The sequence below is a fragment of the Talaromyces proteolyticus genome (assembly GCF_021365285.1).
Source record: "Talaromyces proteolyticus strain PMI_201 chromosome Unknown BGW36scaffold_9, whole genome shotgun sequence".
Taxonomy (NCBI): Eukaryota; Fungi; Ascomycota; class Eurotiomycetes; order Eurotiales; family Trichocomaceae; genus Talaromyces; species Talaromyces proteolyticus.
In genome coordinates this window covers 764,164-784,290 of record NW_025764285.1, presented here as the reverse complement: position 1 = coordinate 784,290, position 20,127 = coordinate 764,164, and the positions used below count along the sequence as shown (strand labels likewise).

General features: G+C 44.0%; 7 protein-coding genes across 7 annotated transcripts; 1 reads left to right on the top strand and 6 right to left on the bottom strand.

Annotated features, from left to right (window-relative positions):
• Positions 1–289: 289 nt before the first annotated feature.
• Positions 290–1,434, bottom strand: BGW36DRAFT_301311 (NADP-dependent oxidoreductase domain-containing protein; the record flags this gene model as incomplete). The annotated part of the gene is made up of 3 exons (XM_046211675.1): positions 290–329; positions 390–929; positions 995–1,434. 3 exons carry the CDS (start codon positions 1,432–1,434, stop codon positions 290–292), a joined length of 1,020 nt encoding a protein of 339 aa, XP_046069481.1.
• A 477-nt stretch (positions 1,435–1,911) lies between these two features.
• Positions 1,912–3,661, top strand: BGW36DRAFT_399066 (uncharacterized protein; the record flags this gene model as incomplete). Its single annotated transcript, XM_046218481.1, has 2 exons — positions 1,912–1,988; positions 2,041–3,661. 2 exons carry the CDS (start codon positions 1,912–1,914, stop codon positions 3,659–3,661), a joined length of 1,698 nt encoding a protein of 565 aa, XP_046069480.1.
• Positions 3,662–4,766: 1,105 nt separating this feature from the next.
• BGW36DRAFT_383794 (uncharacterized protein) lies at positions 4,767–6,585 on the bottom strand. The gene is made up of 5 exons (XM_046216715.1): positions 6,399–6,585; positions 5,605–6,347; positions 5,419–5,547; positions 5,255–5,367; positions 4,767–5,182 (listed from the first exon to the last, which is right to left on the bottom strand). The coding sequence occupies exons 1-5, from the start codon at positions 6,484–6,486 to the stop codon at positions 4,834–4,836; spliced, it is 1,422 nt and encodes a 473-aa protein (XP_046069479.1). The 5' UTR covers positions 6,487–6,585; the 3' UTR covers positions 4,767–4,833.
• A 274-nt stretch (positions 6,586–6,859) lies between these two features.
• Positions 6,860–9,159, bottom strand: BGW36DRAFT_429840 (uncharacterized protein; the record flags this gene model as incomplete). Its single annotated transcript, XM_046220745.1, has 2 exons — positions 6,860–7,560; positions 8,454–9,159. 2 exons carry the CDS (start codon positions 9,157–9,159, stop codon positions 6,860–6,862), a joined length of 1,407 nt encoding a protein of 468 aa, XP_046069478.1.
• Positions 9,160–10,271: 1,112 nt separating this feature from the next.
• Positions 10,272–12,808, bottom strand: BGW36DRAFT_383790 (flavin-containing monooxygenase). The gene is made up of 5 exons (XM_046216714.1): positions 11,969–12,808; positions 11,794–11,900; positions 11,210–11,745; positions 10,680–11,133; positions 10,272–10,609 (listed from the first exon to the last, which is right to left on the bottom strand). The coding sequence occupies exons 1-5, from the start codon at positions 12,585–12,587 to the stop codon at positions 10,487–10,489; spliced, it is 1,839 nt and encodes a 612-aa protein (XP_046069477.1). The 5' UTR covers positions 12,588–12,808; the 3' UTR covers positions 10,272–10,486.
• Positions 12,809–14,574: 1,766 nt separating this feature from the next.
• BGW36DRAFT_429838 (major facilitator superfamily domain-containing protein) lies at positions 14,575–16,285 on the bottom strand (the record flags this gene model as incomplete). The annotated part of the gene is made up of 4 exons (XM_046220744.1): positions 14,575–14,822; positions 14,881–15,846; positions 15,914–16,159; positions 16,210–16,285. The coding sequence occupies 4 exons, from the start codon at positions 16,283–16,285 to the stop codon at positions 14,575–14,577; spliced, it is 1,536 nt and encodes a 511-aa protein (XP_046069476.1).
• A 1,032-nt stretch (positions 16,286–17,317) lies between these two features.
• Positions 17,318–18,391, bottom strand: BGW36DRAFT_429837 (phytanoyl-CoA dioxygenase; the record flags this gene model as incomplete). The annotated part of the gene is made up of 3 exons (XM_046220743.1): positions 17,318–17,669; positions 17,723–18,098; positions 18,187–18,391. The coding sequence occupies 3 exons, from the start codon at positions 18,389–18,391 to the stop codon at positions 17,318–17,320; spliced, it is 933 nt and encodes a 310-aa protein (XP_046069475.1).
• Between the last annotated feature and the right edge of the window lie 1,736 nt (positions 18,392–20,127).

The window sequence follows — 20,127 nt, the reverse complement described above, 5'->3', positions numbered from 1 at the left end:
ATCAAGCTAGTGATACGCCAATATGACAAAAGTTTTAATATAGTATTAAGACCATCTAACTGTCTTTCTACACTAATTCATGTCAGATTATTTAGGCGTCTTTAGAGGTCCGTCCGTATATGATGCAAAGAGGTCAAATATTATTGATATTGATATCGGGAGAGCTCAAACGGCGAATTTACTTTGGTGGTCTATTCAAACTTTTGTCACCTTACTGTAACATTTGAAGTAGATATTGTTAAGCCTCACTATTTACTTTTACAAAGAATACATAGGTAGGCTTTTAGTTTCAGAGGGGCGGAGTATCAGCAATAACGTTCATCTGCATGCTATATAACAAAGGAAAAAATCAGCAGAAGAATCTTTTCCAAACGAATAAAGAGACTTACGAAACATGATAACGATCACCAGGAACCTCCGAGCGTTCGACTAGATCGCGGATATCCTGCACCTCCTTATCGGTCAATTCGATTAATGCAGAAGCGGCGTTTTCATCCATCCGTTTGGCTGACTTAGTGCCAGGGATTGGTATGATGTCAGGTCCTTGTGCAAGGAGCCATGCAATTGCAACCTGTGCCGATGTGCATCCATGGGCTTGAGCTACAGCATTTAGTCCTTGAACTAGCTCCAAGATTTTGGGGAAGTGCTCCGGTTGGTATTTGGGCAGAACGCGGCGGAAATCATCTGCAGGGAAATCGTCAAACGACCGGATATCTCCAGTAAGAATACCACGACCGATTGGGCTATAGGCAACCACGGCCACACCTAGCTCACGACAAGTGTTCAGGAGGTCGATTCCCGGTTTCTCCATGTCTAGTGCGAACGGGCTGTATTCCATTTGTAGTGCGGAGATGGGGTGGACGGCGTGGGCTCGACGCAGTGTTGCTGCTGACACCTCTGAGAGTCCAAGGTGCCGGATCTTTCCCTGACTATTTGCCGAGATCAGATGCATTAGCAATCGCAATATTTCTCGAGAGGGAAAGAAGGTAGTTACTTCTTTAGCTCGACCATGGCTCTAATGGTCTCCTCAATGGGGGTTTTTCCATCCACACGATGACAATAGTACAAATCAATTACATCTACCCCCAGTCTCTTCAGACTCTTCTCGCAAGCAGTCTTGATATACTCCGGGTCGGACCGAAGGGAAAAAATATTTTTTTCGATATCACGGTAGATTGCAAACTTCGTGGCGAGAAAGATATCATTGCGCTTACCAGAGCGCTTGATCCACTCGCCTACAGCATCTTCACTATCGGCATACATGTCTGCAGTGTCCCAAAATCGCTGGCCAGTTGCATGCGCATGCTCCAGGAAGGCGACTTTGTCCTCAAGGGTGCCTGCTGCTCCGTATATGCTACCCAAGCTCATTAGGCCAAGACCAACCGCAGGTACCTGAGGACCGCCACGGCCAAGATGTCGAGTTGGAATAGACATTTTGATCTATATAGGCGTGTTATAATTGCAAAGATAATAGCTAGTGCAGTTAAGAATCTGCGATGGATAACACTACGTACGGCACAACCGGCCTTTATATAGCCTCACTCCTGTAGGCTCAGAGAAATTCATAGAAACAATGAGCATAATTCTATTTCTAATCCCCTCACCCATGAAATGAAACTATATTTCCGGGGTTAAGGCGATCATCTTCGCCTATTCAAAGTTCTATACTCATTGGCTCTAAACAGCGGGTTTAAACGTAGGACCAATTAGAGGCAATCGCATCACTGTAGACCCACCATTTCATGTTTAAGCCAATCATACATCAAGGTTTCCGAGCGGACTAGACTGCCTTGCATGCCCCACTGCCCAAATAGGAAGACGCAACTATCCAAGCGATTTCTGTTCTTCTCCAAAACTCGTTCTTTGCGATTCTTCACTCACAATATTCGAATATCGAATTGCTTTATAGCCATGTATAATTCCATTGGACAGTTGACACACCAGCTGCACGGTAAAAAGAAGGTCAAGACAGGCTGTAAAACCTGCAAGTGAGTTTCGACACCAATCTCCAGTATGAACCGTTCTAAAGTAGTCCTACAGGACACGCCGAGTCAAATGTGACGAAAGTCGGCCAGCCTGTAGACGCTGTATCTCAACCGGCCGGGTTTGCAGCGGCTATGGCATTTGGGGAGGTGGTGGTAGCCCGTACAACCAGCCGCAGAGCAACCGGGCACTCTCAGTCTACTGCACCCCGGTTCCAGCCGGCAACCTCAGCCGCGAGGAGCAAATCCATTTCGACTGGTTCTTGGATAAGACTACGAGGAAGTTTGCAGGCCTTTTTGTATCCGACTTTTGGGAGACTCTTGTGTTCCAAGCAAGTGCTCAGGAACCTGCTGTTCGCCATGCCATCGTGGCCTTGTCGGCAGCGCATAGAATTGAGCAGGGCGAAGGCCTATGGGCTATACCCACGACGTATGGTTTTGATGTGGAGCAGTTCACACTACAACAGTATAACAAAGCTATCACACACCTTCGGATAGTTACGGGCAGCACCGGTAAAGATAATCTACGCGTGGCTCTGATCACCTGCATGATCTTTGTGACACTAGAATATCTACGTGGGCAGTATCAGAAGGGCAGCACGCATTTATATTACGGAATCCAATTACTTTCTAATATCTCGGTCCTACAACCTCGATCTTCAATATCACCTAATATACTGAGTCATGCGGAGGACTTTGCTCATAATGCCTTGATCGATTCATACTCACGTCTTAGCATCCAGGCTGCCATGTTCGGCCATGTACCATGGCATATGTTTGTTATGTCACGAGACCCGCGAGAAAATGCCCTTCCATACACATTTTCCTCTCTTTTAGGAGCGCGACAGACTCTGGATGATCTACTAAACAGAATCCACTGTCTAGAACGACATTGTTACCGTCTACGGGCGTCGCAACTACCTACAAAAAACTTAGAAACTTTGGACATACAACGCAAGATTCTCGATGATCTATCCCTCTGGCGCAAGATATACGATGCCTCTCTCGCCCGTATTGAGGCAGATGCAGATCGCAAAGAGAAGTTTGGGCTTCGTCTCTTAACCATATATTACGAGCTAGCCGTAGTCATGGCCTCAGTCTGCTTATCGGAAGATGAGATTATTTTTGATTCACATACGGAGAATTTCATCGCAATATTGACCGGCTTTGTAAATTTGTGGAACTACTGGGCAAGTTTGACTACGGAAATCAAAGAAGTGAAGGACATGCTTTGCGACCCTGAGTCCGAGAAGTCATGCCACGGGTTTACCGTGGAATCGGGTTTCATCCTTCCTATGTACTACACAGCGCTCAAGTGTCGCATTCCTCGCATTCGAAGACTGGCCATTCGGATTCTACGGTCAGCTCCTCATCGGGAGGGTGTATGGAATGGGCCTCTTCTCGCTAAAGTATTGGAGGAGGTGATACGAATCGAAGAAAACGGATTATGCACCGTGGATACAGGTGATGAAGAAGACGCTGACCTCCAGAGTCCAAAAACTAAGGACTTTTTTCGGCCCAACATAAACCTGTCGTCGCGAATCTGGGATGTGTCTGTCATTCTCCCGGATAGGGATGATGATGACACGTTCATGAGTTACAAAAAAAGGATCGACAATGGCCAGTGGATCACAATCAAACAGAAGATCGCAAGTAGACATTTTTGGCAGCCTAACTAAATGTGCGAATCTCTCTCTTCATCTCTTATCTACTGTATTCTCGACTTTCAGGTAGAATTTTATTGATAAGCCGAAACTTCATTTCAAATAAATCCTTATGGAGGACTTTCTGAAAATAGGAGACGGGAAGGGTGTTTTCAATGCCTAAGGTTCTATGTATATAATTGTTATCCCGATTCGATGAGAGTAACAAACTAATCTCCATCAATTATTATTTCTTTGATTGTACCGAACAGTAAATACCTCCTGAAAAGCATATAATAACCAGCGTCCCCCAAAAAACCTTTCTGCTTGTAACTTGGGCAACTATGTTCGACACAGGAAATCCTCCCTGAGAGTCATCAGTTGCTATCATTCAATGATCCTGACGACCTGATTGAGGCTCATGTTCGCATGGGTAGTATGCCAGCTCCTTGACAAGCGGGTACGGCCAGCATGGGCTCCGTGGTTGATGGCTCATTGCGTGTGAAAGGGGTATATAATTTAAGAGTCGCCGATGCTAGTGTGGTGAGATGAGGTTGTGCTTAGTCGTAAAAGTTAGACTAGATGTGGCTTACCTTTCGAATTTCTAGGCTCCTGTACCTTTAGCGTCTCACTGCCAAGCGACCATCTACGCCATCGCTGAGCAGGCGGTCGATGTCATACTCGCGGAAAACCAGACTCTATAAACCGTCAGCTATGACCAGGATTGAAGTTCCCTAAAAGTAAGTATACATAACTATGGTCGGTTATTTGCATTACAGTCTTCTTGGCCATCTCTAGAGTCTGTCTAGAAATGTCACTTGTGATAGTTTAGGATCTATTAGGAAGTTCAAAGTCGGCATCAGCAACATCACTTTATTTTCGCAAAAAATAGCAAAATGACAACCTATTCTTAATTCGGTGAAGTTTCGACCGATGCCCTAAAGCGCTTAATTAATTGTGCTCAGAATTTGTAGTAGGATCATATTAGTATATCAAATACAGATTCGGACGTTTTGATTCGTAATTAAAGTCAATTGTTGTTGAACATTGGGAAGTAATCGACGACTACTGATGGACACCGGTCTATTTGCCTAAGTCCCAAAGTATTTTTATTTACTGGAGAGGGAAGAAAGATTCGTGAGGAAAGGATTGAGCAATCCGTATACAATTGAATATAGTGCTATTTCATAAGGAAAGGGGCCAGCCGATCACTGACTCGTTTGGGATTCATCTAGATCTTTATCAAACAGAGAGACTGCAATAGTCAGCAAAGCCCCCATCTTGTCGGTGCTGGCTCCCCAGGCGTCCAGTCTCATGGTATTCAAGGGCCCTTGACCGTGATGTGCATCTATCAACGACCCAAAATTCCACATGTCCAAGTATAAGAGACTAGCGTTATAAAAAGAACGCTCAGTCTCCCATTCTTCGCGAGACCGGGCCTCCCACATGCCTTTAGCTGTACATAATGGCTTGTTTCGGGCGGCTTTCAAAGTTGGACACAGTAAGTCCACGTCCGGGCAAATGAGCCGGCTGATGACAAACCAAAGACAGCCTAATCTAAAATTTCATTAGAAGAAATGAAAATTTAACTTTCTGTAACCTTCTAAAGGCTAGACAATGACTACTTACCGCCTACGGGATTCCGCAAAAATCCAATCTTCCCACTGAAGACTTGGATTCGCCCATTCGGCCTCGGAAAAAGGAGCTGTGCCGAGCAATTGTATGAATCTTATTGTCAATACCTGCCACGCAAGAATCAGTGGGAAACAGGCGGATTGCGAAATATAACAGACCTTGAATGTGCGAGCCAAGTATGAATAGCGAGGAGGTGATTCGCCATTTTGATCCACAATAGCCATTATTGTGTAAATAACAAGTGCTTGCATGGCAACAATAATTTCATGAGGGGCATAAATCATCATCTACCAACATCGGTTACTGATAAAGTCAACACATCGTATTCGGTATAAATTTCTTACTTCGTCCCTAAAGCGTTGATTTTCACTGTCAATAGATCGCCAGAGAAAAGGTCTGGTTTCTTGGGTTCTTGAAGCAAAGAGCTGAGCTATACTCATGCAAGTTGCCAGCTTCTCGGGTAGAGTAGTAGTATGCCAGTGTTGATGAATGAACGGAGGAAATGTCTGTCGACGCAACATCATCTGCGGAAAAGCATGGATGATATGCAGCACCAACTTGACACCGTGTTCGACTGGCGTACTCAGTGCATAACGAGGTGTAACAGCTTTCCTTCTAGATGGAATTGCGGGCGCCGCCGGAAAGAGGGTTTGTCGAAAGGTGGCCGATCTTGCTGAGAAACTCCTGGATGTAGAATTCAGAAATCCACCTTGCTGAAAGCTTGAGTCCCAGTCTAAGTTTTCCCATTCTATGGCGTTCAGGTCTATATCTTCCCGGCCAAGTGCGATGACACTATCGGGAATATCATAAACATCGGTTTCGGGCCCTTTTGAACTTGCGCGAACGAGACTTGAATCCCCGTCTGTTCTGAAGACCATGGGCTCTCCTCGACCGTCACCTCCACGGCCCACTTTTTTTGCTCTTTCATAGACGCAGAGTAGATCTTTATTAACACATCTTGAACACTGTGGCCGGTCGAAGCTGCATTTTGTTTTGGCGGTGCTGCAATTCGCACAGGATCTAGGCCGACCTTTGCGCTTTGTCTCTGCCTGGAGACAATATAATACATGTCGTTTATATTGGATTTCTTATATAGTGAGTTACAGAAGCTGGGGTTACTTTTGGTATGCCAGCTAACCTCTGTTGAATACCTTTTCACAGTGGGGACAACAGCGTATGGAACTTGAAGTCAGTGCTGCTGAAGAGCGCTGAGAAAAGCCATCCATGATGTCTTGAAAAAATCCTGGTATATCTATTTCAGAACAAACGGAGAAGAGGAGAGGAATTCCGACATACTCGAGTTGTATAGATGGTGAGTGATATCGATGTTTCGATGTGGAGAATCTCACTACTGAGAAACACCCAACCAGAGCAAAATGGCGAACTCGCTGACAAATTCGCGGTACACAAATTCGGCTTAGCGACTTCGAGTCTTCGTTGTCCAATGAACTCGCGTCATCAAATCACTCAGCAATTCATGTATTATTTTCTATACACGTTCTCTAAAAGTCTCAAGAAAGGCCCTTGCACAATAACATCAGTAATAAAATTCTGAGCTACATTCGACAAACTCTCAAACTTGATCGACTCCCGCTACAATCACCACGGGAGCGGTCCGTCCCTGTCAGTGAATGTAGCAGTCGCTCCATCCTCTCCCAGAGTAGCCATTCGCACAGTACTTATGGCACCGATTTCTGGTGGATAAGCACCCTCTATATGTCCAGACAGATCCGTGTCCACGAGGCCGGGGTCCACAGCATTTACTTTAATCCCATCGTCCTCCAACTGTTCGGCATATCTGAGCGTCAGCATGTTCACTGCAGCCTTACTAGCGCTGTATGCCTTCCAATCGGGAAATCTCTTCTTATCCTCAATTGCATAAGCCATGCTAGCCAGTCTCCCCGTGACGAAAACTATGCGTCCCGGCTTCGCCTGTCCCTTTCGTAGTAGAGGCAAGAGTCCCTCGGTTAAGACAGCCGTGCCGACGACATTCGTCGCGAACGTAGTGCTGAAGAGCTCGTAGGCGCCCAAAGTCGGTCTATCTATCCAGGGAATGACATCAGAAAAAACCGCTGCGTTGTTCACCAGGATATCAAGGAATCCGAATTCCTGTTCGATTGTCTGGATGGCTGCGTTGATTGACGATTCAGAGTTGAGATCTAGTTGAACACTTGAGGCGGAATGGCGCTCTTTGCATATGCTTGCTGCAGCTTGCTGGCCTGCTTCTGCGTTTCGAGAGCCTATGATGACATGATAACCATGCTCACTAGCGAGGATTTCGGCCACTGCAAGACCGAGACCTTTGTTGGCGCCGGTGATAAAAGCGACGTGCGTTTATTAGTAGATGACATTCTGTGCGGAATTTCGATGTATATGAGGGTGAAAACGAGTTGGGTCGATAGTTTGCAATTTTTGTCAAGGAGGCTTTATTTTTTGTAAAGAACAAGATGACAGCCGTTATAAGAAAAATTTAATGAATTGCAAACTATATGATAAGGGGGGAACTTTTTCGCAGTAAAGGCCAATTTCGCCATCCCGGGGTATTACCTGCTTTTTCTTGTGCTGTGATAGTGTGAGATCAATTGATGTATTTTCCTGATCGAGCAAGGTTTCAGCGGCAAATGCCCTCCATTTACCTATTGAAGCTCACACATTTCCCGCCATTTTCCTAAATATCATCCCCAAAGAGCGTGATCGCGCCTTTGCCCCGCTCAGCAACAATAGCGAGTCTGAGTACATCAATATGTTAGTCTGGGACCCGAAACCAGACATTTCTGTGAATAATATAGTGCGCATCTTTGATTCAAACCTAAGTTTCCAAAGTACGAATATAGACTCGGGGTGTTCTCATCTTTTAAGATGACATCGCACCTCCGCGCTGGGGTAATTTGGCCGGTGGCGGCGAAAATGGCCGAGGCAATCTACGCAGTGACACCATTTCAAGTTTCGTAGAATCACTGATTCTCATGGGAAAAAAAAAGATTTCTTTTGTCAATCATCTAGTTAGTTTACTGAACGTATATCTGCAGTCGAATTCACCAAAACAGCCCTAGTGGTTCTCCAGCAGAGAGCCTCTCTATGGTCAAATAAAATCCACAAAAAGCTGCCAGAGCATTTAGATCATTTAAATGATGTTGCTAGTTCTACGGATTATAGAGACACAGAATTGGATTATCGACCAAAGAGCCATCACGGTATTTTCGTCTAATCTCCTGGTACTCTTCATCTGCCAGCATATCCGCGAAATGGAGTACGGAGGGATAGTAGATCAAGCCAACCAAATCCCATTCCGGACCGCCTTCGAGCGTAATCGAAGAGCATTTTGTCACCTGTCCAAAGAGTAAAGGTTTGAGGCCATGGCGTTTACCGACACCTCTTGAGAGTGCTTCGCGGTACCCACCGTATTTTTGGACGTCTTTGAAGGCCATTAAGTTGAGCATGATGACGGGCGGATGATTATTTGTGTCCGAGAAGGTGGTCATCCAATTCCGCAATTCGATCGGAACATGCATCGATTCTGTTGAGAGTGAAGTCCCCTCATCACTACCTGTAACTTGGTCCATATGCTTTGTGCGCGCGGGGATATTGCTTGCCAGGCTAGTGAAGATGGAAGTATACGACGAAACGAGCTCCGCGGGCGCAGCGAATGTCGCGCTCCATGACCGCTGGATAAAAGGCCGACACTCATCTGGAATAGAGACCGGCAGTGGGGAACATAGTACCAGATCCCATTCGGTCTGTGTCAATGCATCGACTGACAGCACTGTCGGTGGGATGATCCACCGTGCGACTTTGGCGGTAGTCAAGGGCTTCACGTCGGATTTAGCCAAGATATCCGAGAAGGATGACACCGAAGTCAGCGATAGAAGAATGATTTCGCAGTTTACTGTGGCAGACATTGTCTGGAGTTAATAAGATGCTTGAAGGAGAAATTAAACGGAAAGGTTTCACGTCATTAATGTAGCCCTCATGGCCATGCTCTGTCCGTGTGCCATATCATAAACCTGGGCACTGAGTGGGGTGCCCGTCATAGTTACACAGCTGTGTGTGGACAATATCAAACATGATTACAAACAAAGAACCAAAAAAATGGAAACGCTTTTGGTCTGAAGTGAACGTTTGTCGCCCGGCTTAAGCGTGTTATATCCGAGGGAAGTTTCTTACCGAGGGGCCGAGACTGGACTTTCGACTGGAGACAAAGAATGAGTCATGACTGATTCCTCAAGACATCGCGTACATCGCATTGAAGCAAGGGGTCGACTGCCATTAGCCGACAGACAAGTCAATGTTGGTGACCGCTGAATAATAAAGTGCCCGACTGATACAACTAAGGAAGGGATAACTTGTTGTATGCAGTTGGGGTATCATAACTCGAGATGGCGGTGAAGTTGCCCGCCCCGATCCAGTTCTTTTGCCTGGAATCAGGAAAATGGCCTTTTCTACCTGGAAACAAGGCATTTAATCGACTTGAATTAATAAATGATCTGAAACACCACGATCCTTGCAAGAGAAAAATAAATTTCAAGTACACAAGCAAAAAAAGGCACCTAGCATGTATATTGACAGAATAGTATATTTGATTAGTAAAATATATGATGTCATAGTTAACCTTGAGCTCTAGGCGAAATTCTCTCTAAATCAAATAGAATTTTTGAAAACAGTTGACCAGAATTCAATCCAAAAATGCGCACGAGAAATTCTAAATAACCTTCTTCAGCAAACATTTGAAGGGAGAGTAAAAGAACTTGGCTCAGATGTATGGAAACCCAAATCTACATGTACTATCCGTAATTTAGTAATCACCGAGCTTAATATGTATTTCCTTGGCACGCATTTATGGGAGTATAAGCAGCATGTGGCTGCGGGTATTGAGAGTCCTGTTGCGGTTCTTGAAGAAAGACTTGTTCTTGTTTGTTACGGCTCGACTTAGTCTCTACTCGCGTGGTGTAATTACCTTTTACGTAGTTCGGGTTATTGGGAAGTTCGATGTAAAGCACAGTAGTGTACTATGTTTTTAATATCGGTAAAATTCACCATTATATTCAAATCTAGACATGACAAGTGTATAAGCTCCCTGAAAACTGCTTTATGCCATATTCTTTTCATAATACCGAGCAGTTTTTAAGGAAATAGTATTTACTTGCTATAGGTAATATTTCGACTGTATCATTTCCTGTTCTCTTTACCTATGGATCTTACTTCCCTCATATGAATTCTAGTGAGTCGTTACGATCTCAGACCTATTTCGGTGGCTGCAATCTGTAGGGCCACAAATTTTGAGTAAATCCGACAAAGAGATAGACTTCCTCCCATGAACCAGAATCCAGGATGCCCGCTTGGCCTCCATATCTGATTATGTTCTCCATTAGCGCAATTTGAAAACCTAAACCTTTGAAGAGATCGAAAAGGTTCTTCTTACCGTCTTGATTTCACCCTCTTCATCTAGACCCCATACATCTTTACACTGATCTGCGAGATGATCACCAAGAACCTTTCTCACTGACTCTCGCATGTTGTCATAACCAGTGGCAAGTACAACCACATCCGCTTCCAGATGGCTTCCATCATTTAAGAGTATATTATGCTCATCAAAACCAGCGATACCCTCTGGACAATTCTTTACCTTTATTTTACCATCAATAATGAGTTGACTGGTACCAAAATCGATGTAGTAGCCTCCTCCTCTAGCAACAATGAGGCGTAAAATACCAGCGCCATCGTGACCGAATTCCAACTTGAATCCTGCTTTCTCAAGCCCATCCAGTGTTTCTTTGTCGGCGGCCGTGATCCTTCTCGTTAGATCAACACACAGCGCCAAGGTGACTGGCCACGGCAAACTCTCAGACATAACATCCGCATCTTCGATACAAGTTCTGCAAAATAAAAAAAGTCAGTTAAATAGAGTGGAGCATGATAGATATGTGAATAAGGATCCTTCGGAGTTTATACTGATTATTCTCAATGTTCATATTTTCCGGGAGTAAAGGCAAGCCCTTTTGCTCCGTCAAAACGTATGTTCCACCTCGTTGTAGCATCGTAACGTGAGCCCCATGTGTATAGAAATCCTGAGCAATATCATGTCCGCTATTGCCGGTACCGACGATTATCACTTTCTTTCCTTTAGGGCTATGTTGTCCCGCATCGTAGTGTTGGCTGCCATGGTAGATTGTGCCTTTGAATTTCTCTTCGCCAGGAAAATTGGGTATTTTTGGTAATCCAAGATGCCCTGCGCACCAAGCAATATGCCGTGGATGGACTTGTCGCTCCACTCCATCTCGAACAAGGATGACAGACCATCGCTTCTTAGTCTCATCATAGTCAGCAACTTTAATCTCGGTCTTTAGCCAAACGTTTAGCTCCATTATTGAAGCATAAGCTTCAAACCAGTCGGCCAGTTTGTCCTTTGAAGAGTACTTGGGCCAATTCTTAGGAAATGGGAGGTAGGACATGTGACATGTTTCTGCATGATCATGTGTAATTAGAGTCTATTGAATAGTCAGTTGGGCGTATGAGAAGGAAAGATGTCGACTTACGCGGTAACGTTTTCTCCAATTGTCACCCACTCGTTCGTTCTTGTCCACAACCAAACAGGATAGATTCAAAGCTTGAAGTCGAGCCCCAAGATTGAGACCAGACTGACCTATATTAATATTAATAAGATAGATACTTTTTTTTTCTCTTTTGCATAATCGATGTATTTTTACTTACCAGCCCCAACGATGAGAACCGTAGGTTCCTCTTCCTCGAATTCAATCTGTTTCTGACGACGCTCAATCCAGTTACCTCTGGAATGTCCCCCTGGCATTGACTCAATTGTCCCTTCCGGTCGTTTCAATCCAAGCGTTTCCTCACGCCCCCGAAGTTCCTGCAGAGAAGTATAAACAGAATATGCCTTCCACTTCCCATTTTCCACTTCTTGAGTTAGGTATATTACTCCACATCCACTACCAATGGAAGTGTCGAAGAAAAACATTGAAGAAATCCACGTCAATCCTTCAACCGGGCTCTCCACTATTGCTTGCGATTTACCTTCGTCTGGAAGGCGAAGGTTGGACAGCTGTACGCGTGGTTGATTCTGAGAGACAAACTCCTGGATGTGCTGAAGTCCCTGAATGGTATGGAATTCCCAGTCTAGACCAAGCATATCTCGCCACCAGGAGTCTTCATGAAAGAGCTCGGAGAGCTCGGAGGCTTGGCCATTTTTCAATTGCTTCGATAAGGCCGTGATCCATTCATGAACTACCTCACGAGCTTTCACAGTCTCGAGAGCGACTTTTGGTGTCGTAGGAAGCTTTATCGTGTGTTGATTTTCCGTAGGCGGCCTCATCGTGATTTAGCAGCGCGGGGGAAGGAGGAGGTAAAGGGTTTCTTGGAATTGAGGTTTGTGATATTGAATAGAATACTTAGAAAAATTGTTATTCATCGAACGGAGAAGATTCTGAACTGAAAGATAGCCTTACAATTTAGAATGTATAAACGACGTAGAAGCAGATGAAGGGTGCAGTGTTGGGAATAGCCTTGATTCGAATCAATCATGTATACTACACTGCACTGGAAGTAATTGGTGCTATACTCTTCAATTAGTGTATTTTGTGGATCTCTGGCTGCAGCCATGTACCTGTCAAGTGCTGTTCTTTCCTGCACTTCGGAGATAGTCGCAAGTGGGTTTGCACACGTATCACATTTCATGCGCGTTTCATATTTTATGTATTATACATGTGGCTACTCGGAGTTGCTGCAATGCGTAAGCGGCACCATAAATTGAGACATGCAGTAACATTGCGTGAGAGGTACATGTTTGACAGATGAAGCTAGTCCGCTTAATGCACGTATGACGTATATCATAGGATGAAAAACTGTGGAATACGTAAGAGATCCCATTATTATGGATCATCTCATAATCGGGGTTCTTATTTATTCGGTGTGACTCGGGCTACAGCTATAGTTATAGTGTCTGCATGTCAATAGCTATTGTCGATAGGTCAAATTAGCACTTATGCGGCCTGGAAAACTATTAGAGCTTTGGAATCCTGGATACATATCTAGTGGATTCTGATAAGCAAAATCCATGAGCATCTGTTGCGGGTCCTCTAATGCAAAGGATGGTTTCGAATTCGTGCATTGAGAAAATCGCTACTATCGAGGACAGGGGCGCTCTTCTCGGTACTACGCTTCGAGGTCTCGTGTTACCCTACGTTTGGAACTGGGCTAGATGGAATTTTTGCACTTGTAGCGTATGTGACATTCATATTTTCATGGCTTAATTATGAATCCTAGATCCATGTTGCATTATGCAATCTCTGCTCAATAAACGAGAACTGTAATAATAATACTATCATACTAGATTGCACCAATACAATTGTTGCTCCCGCATAAGCAACTCAACGCCATTTGAAAATACAATTTCCACAGTGAATATAACAACGTTTTCTTTCTTGAACAGTTGTGTAATATGTATTTTTTCCGATAATCCGCCTTGTTAAAAACGATTCGATGCTAGTAAAAAATCAAAATAAGCATCCGAAGTGCCTACCTCAAGTAGTGGTCACCTCATTGACGCTAATATAATGGGTCCGAGTCTAGGGAAAGTTAATCTTGAATGTATATTAGTGTATACGAATTACGGAATTACGGATACTAGTGCAGACAGACCCTTAGTTCGATCTTAAAGTTAAGTTTACCAAAATTGCCTCGATCCCTGATTGAGTGCATTGTGCATTAGTCGTCCTTCCTCACGAACCGCAAAGTCGCGGTGGCTGGCTGGATAAGAGTAGTAACTGAGTCTAGCTAGAATTGAGAGTGATGGAGAGCCAATTAATAACCGATTGCTTCAAGCGGATGGTGGGAGGCACAGCCGAGTCCAGAATGTCACAGGAAATTGGGTACTGAAAAAAAGGATGGACGATTTTGATGTCATAGTACGTCAAGATTCGACCCCTCTAGTCGCCAGAATATGCAAGATGAAATCAACTCAATATGACTTTCTCTATCCAACAACACTGGAGAAAAGCGTACCATATACGATACAAGTCTTGCTCCTTTATTGTACATGTTTCATGTAAACATCTCATGTGAATTATTTAAAATCACTGAATTTGTTCAAAATCTACAACCGTGGAAATTTGTGTCGAGCTCTTCAAAGTTCGTTCAATACAAAAATACATCTCATTCTGATGAAAGAGTTTATGAAGACCGAATTTCCAATCTTAGATAACCCACGAAGCACTGTGTAAAGTTTCATTTTGTTCATCGAAAGACAAAAAATGTAGACAGACCCGTTAGGAGACACAATGATGCTGAAAGTAAAATATTTGTCAATTGGTACTTCTTATGTATGAATAACAGTGCACGATGCGGCCCAGGTACCCAGGTAGAAGAACAGACTCACCTAGAAAAACGTTCATGTAATAGTAACCAACTGACTCAGATAGAGCTCCAGAAATCAGAGGGCCTATTAACATTCCAATTTTCCAAAAGATATTGGCCACTGAAAAGGCTCGTGAATAACATCCATTTTCACCAAAGATGCCTGGGTTCTCTTCCTCAAGATGATTCGAAGCCTCTGAGATTTTAAAATTGTCAGCTGTTTAAATACTCTTAATTGAGACTGCAATACTTACGCATCACCTCAACTCCACCAAAGCCTATCACTAATGTCCTGCAGATGCCGATCAATATTAATGCCACAATATAGATTATTGGACCGACGCCTTTGTCCCCGATCCATTGAAAAATACCCGACCCTGGCAGACCGAGAAGCCATAAAGAGGGGACGAAGAGAAGAAAACCTATACTGATTGGATATCGTAGGCCGAATTTGTCCTTCAACAAGCCTATGGGGCCTAGAAGTACCAAAGTTGGAACTTGTATGAGAACAAAGAGAAGCCCTGCTCCGAGTGTCCGCCAGCCAAATACATTTTGGATATGACTTGGAAGAGTTGCTTCCAAGCTTGCTAGGATGATGGCAAAAACAACGTCGCTGACTAGGGAAACTAAGACGCGGGATTGGCGCAGTAAAAGAACATACACATTCTGTGAGGGTATATCCTGGCGGTCTTGGGACTGTAATAACGAACTCTCACTAGTGAGTTGGGAAATAGACTGGTATGAATTAACATCGGGTTGAATGAGGGAAGACTGGGTGCCACCAAGTAGGGAGCTGGTTTCGCTGGCCTCGGTATCGTCAGAGTGAGTCCCACTGAATCCTAAATCGTCATCGTCGGGCATGATAATGTCCGGTTTTCCACTTTCGATAATATTTTCATAGGTTTCTGAAAATTTAGATTGCGCTATTTGCGTCTTTTTGGCCGTTCCTGGACTTTCTACCATGATCAGTTGTAGTGTCGTTCCTGCCATAAGTATAGCCAAGGCGGTCAACCAAGTTCTCGAATATCCGACAAATTCATACAAAGAGCCAGATATTGCTGGACCAGTGAATAAGCCCGCTGTTATAAACATTGTAACCACGCCGAAAGTTGTTGACATGCGGTCGGCACCAACGGTTTGCCCTAAGATAGCCATTCCCACAATCCATATCACTGAGCCCGAAATTGTTTGTATGAGTCTTCCAGTGAAGAGACCGAGAACTAAAGGCCATTATTTTGATTAGCTTTCACTCATGAATTGGGATTTGGTGTTAATGAATGAACACACGCGATGACCACCATCCAGTAAGGATAGTTCCGAATATATTCAGAATCCAAGACGCTACCATAAGGTTATTCTTTTTACTAACCCGATCGGACAGGCGACCGACAAGGGGGGCGATGATGATAGAAACCAATGCATTCATGGAGAGAATGAGAGATGAAGCAATTTGAGTATAGTCTGGGTTCAGCTTCACTCTTTTTTCTAAGGTCACTTGGAGGATGGGCACAATAAAACTAAAGAGAAACGTATCTTCACTTTATTAGAACGTGGTCTTTTGAATAGGAGTGTTCTAAACCTACCTGCAAACATAGCAGTCGAAATCACAACGACAACGAAGACTTTCGAAGCCCGCCATTTGTGGGTGGTCCGGGCCATCTTCATCGATGCCGAAGTTCGTGAGAACATCTTTTGTTGGAGAACAGAGCAAGTCAAGAACAGAAGGAAATTTTTTAATATTCCATCAGATGCTAACAAGAGCCGATGAGAGTATCCGTGATTGTTTCTATTCAAATAATAGAAAATTTTTGATTCACTTATTGGGTGGCGCAATACTCTCAATTTTGGCAACTGCAACTTGCTTTTTCCTTGATTAATAAAACAAGGCGTCAGGATATTATCTCACGCCCAATGATGTTTCCTCGCTTGGCATTTCCCGACACTTTGGACGATTAATTGATCGGCTGCATGTCATGACTGTAAGGAGCAAAGCTAGTGATGGATCTTCGTCAATCGAACCAATCCTACGGCAATAACTCGAGTCAATCCATCGTGATCACCAGTACATGTCCCAAAAGAGCTAATAGTGTCAGCCAAACAAATGTGCTTTTCATTTTTCCGGGGTTTATGTTCCTTCATACATAGCCAATGGATGTGCTGTGTACGGACTGGCTAAGGAAATAGGTTTTCTATAGTCAATCACTAGTCATAAAATAATATTGTAACTAGTAGGCACTTCTCCACCAATAATCGTCCATGGTTTTGAAAGCACGAGATAGAGAAACAATATGAAGTAAGCACACTTCGACAATCTTTGCAATGTAGTGCCTGAATCCTAAGGTACCACAAATTTGTTCGTTACCGCGTCTTGGCTGAAAGATCAAATACCAGATCGTTAGAGATGGCTTTATTTCTTCTTTCAATTTTTTTTCTCAGCACTTAGTATCTTCGGTAGTTGACACCAATATCTATTTTTGTCTAGTTCGCTACATCGTTTAAGCGAATAACATGCAATTGCAACACAGTCTGGATCATACTCCACTTGATTGTACTTTTTTAATTGAAATCAGTCCCAGGTGACTCAAACTTAAAAAAAAATGAATTCAAGATTCTCAAGAGTCACAAGCTTTAGATCAATGCCAGGCTAGTAGTTAATAGCAAATATTTCGACGTCAAATGGTCAATATTTCCTCAAAAGTCAGTTGGTTTGACGTTTTTCAATTCCTCCGGATACAAGGTGTATATAGGATCTAACTCCTCCACGTATCCACAAGCTGGATCACTTATGGCATAGCCAATGAACTTTTGAGTTGCCCGATCATACTGTTTCACTTTATCGGCAGGAACGGCAAGGTACTGGTTTTCCTCTTGCCTCAGGTAACCGCGGATTGCAAACGTTGAGAACATGAGACGATGCTCATCGGTAGTAGTGTTATTGCCACCACCATGATACACCGAGGAGAATATGATCAGTGCATCACCTTTTTCCATCTCTGCGAAGACACAGTCGCTTGTGCTAGGCGGAGTCTTTCGGTCGGTTCCCCTATTCCAATTTGGTCAGCTTTTCAGCTGGTTTAAGATCCTGATATTCCTCACCAAAGATGACTGCGTGGAATAAATTGCGTTCCTCCATTCTCTTTCGTCACCTTGCATCCTGCAACCATGAGTCCGATGGCGGTTTCTCGATTGGCATCACGCTCATCGTCCCATTCGCTGACTTCAGTGTGGTAGTTGTGGTTGATGTAGTCATCGCGATGGAGGGGTTGGGCTTTTCCTCCAGGTCCGATTTTCATTGCCGTGGTGGAAGTGACTTGGGGCTTGGAGACAGATTCCTTCCTATTTTCTCCCCACCAAAACCAGCTTCTGGTGGTTAAAAAGTGGTCGCAAACCGCCTGGAACAAGGGATTCATGACCTGTGTCTTGGTGAAAGTTGGGCTTCTGGCGATCATGGATGGAGCGCGCTTTGTTTCCTCTAGAAAGAAGCAAAGGATATTGTCAGCCATCTGGTTTTGACATGCATTTTCGAATGCTCAGGGGCCAGTGGACGGGAATTAATGTACTTGGAAAGAAGTTTCCGTCCCATTCTTCATCATTTTCCAGTCGATCCTTGATATCTTCATGCGCTTTGTCGACATCCTCTGGGGATATCAAGTTTCTTACAAACACCGCACCATCACGCTTCAATAGGTAGATAATATCCTCCAGGGGTGTAGTATTGCTGACATACTGGACCTCCGGGCCGTATTGAGTACTGATTCCAGGCATTTTGAAGGGACTTTAAGATAAACAAACGATTAAGATATAACGGAAGCACAAGGCACTATCCTTTCAAACACAGGACTCGGTCAAATAGAGGTTGAATGTTTAAGTGCATATGGTTGTAAAGTAAGCAATCTGCAAAGGCCTCTATTCTAGTTCGAAACTACGACTGAGTTAACTTATTTTCTTTTTTTTTTCTTTTTTTAAATTAGTCCTGTGTTTCAAGCCGAGACTCAGTCTTCGAAAAGCTAGAAATAGCTCATGTGGGACTGTTCCCAGATCTGGAAGTTACTCCTTAACAGAATATGACATGTAGTCACGTCCTTTTCTAGAAATGATTTCGCAATTTGTCTTCGGACATATGCTACGTGAATACGCTTAGATTACTTAGTATAATTCTTGAAATCGATGTTATCATGTTCTCATTTCCTGGTTAAGACGAAAAGTGCTGTCATTGTGGAAACTGGAGCCTGTTTGAATAGTCGATCTCAATTCTCACCCTGCATGAACTACGAGTCACATATTTAGGACATATATGTCCGTTCGACGACTTACATATGTATTTTTGCTTTTTCCCCCAGTATAATTCCTATTGCTAACTATAGCTTGTCACATAGTCTTCCAGCTAGCCAGGATCGTGCATAAGCGCTAATTAGTGAGGCGTCCAATCGGACATCACCGTGGCGGATCGGGTAATACGCAGGAAAACTGATAAACATTCGTTTCAATACTTAATACGGGTAATACATTGATACGTTAATACGTCGATATTTTCATTCCCCGCTTTCTGTCAGCCACGTCAGCAAACGATGTACCAAGATTACATTGAACCATTCCAATTGTGAGACGAAAATAAAAAAGGCAGAACTTAAGGCAAATTCCCAGAAGAAACACACTCTTAACAAGCTACTATACCTTTGCCATCTTCTTTAGAATCACAAGAAATCTTCACAAATGGGCCTCGAAACCACGAACAACGGCATTGTCAAGTACAATGTGGCTGCCAAGGCGAAGCGGCCTGAGATCATCGAGATCGCAAAAACCCTGAAAAATATTCCCGACTGCGAGGACTATGAGAAAATGGTGTCTGGGATGCTGTTCGTATCTATATATCAAAACTCACGCAAAGAAAATAATGACTAATACATGAACCAAGTTACGATCCTTTTCAACAGCCGCTAATAGCAGGCCGTCACCGAGCTAGGGGCCTTGCCCACGAGTACAACAATATCGATCCCAGAACGATTCCAGCAGAAGAGGCGGGAGACTTCCGATATCGATTCCTAGAGAAGATGCTCGGGAAGGTTGGCAAAGGCACATTTATTGAGCCTCCATTCTACCCGGACTATGGCTGCAATATTTCCATCGGCCAAGACACATTCATCAACTGGAAGTATGAGCTCTCGTGTTTTGCCTCAAGTTCTCCCAAAATGTACTAGAAAACGGCGACTGACTGAAAACTAGCATGACCGTTCTCGATACCAGCATAGTAGTAATTGGTGACAGAGTGATGTTTGGCCCTAACGTGAATCTCTTGACAGCCGGCCACGAGACCAGTGTGCTCTCGCGCCAAAAGTTGGTGGAATTCGGTCACCCAATCTTCATTGGAGATGACTGCTGGATTGGCGCCAGTGTACAAATTCTTCCTGGAGTAACCATCGGTGAAGGATGCACTATTGGTGCGGGCTCTGTGGTTACAAAGGATATCCCCCCTTACTCAGTGGCAGTCGGAAACCCGGCCA

What these genes read in the sequence shown, in the direction of transcription:
- BGW36DRAFT_383790 (XM_046216714.1), bottom strand. Translation starts at nt 12,587, where the DNA reads ATGAGGCCGCCTACGGAAAATCAACACACGATAAAGCTTCCTACGACA. An exon ending in GGTTCTCATCGTTGGGGCTG is followed by an intron (nt 11,901 to 11,968) that starts GTAAGTAAAAAT and finishes ATATTAATATAG; the next exon opens with GTCAGTCTGGTCTCAATCTT. An exon ending in ATGAACATTGAGAATAATCA is followed by an intron (nt 11,134 to 11,209) that starts GTATAAACTCCG and finishes TTTATTTTGCAG; the next exon opens with AACTTGTATCGAAGATGCGG.
- BGW36DRAFT_383794 (XM_046216715.1), bottom strand. Translation starts at nt 6,486, where the DNA reads ATGGATGGCTTTTCTCAGCGCTCTTCAGCAGCACTGACTTCAAGTTCC. An exon ending in TGAAAAGGTATTCAACAGAG is followed by an intron (nt 6,348 to 6,398) that starts GTTAGCTGGCAT and finishes TCACTATATAAG; the next exon opens with AAATCCAATATAAACGACAT. An exon ending in ACTTGGCTCGCACATTCAAG is followed by an intron (nt 5,368 to 5,418) that starts GTCTGTTATATT and finishes CTTGCGTGGCAG; the next exon opens with GTATTGACAATAAGATTCAT.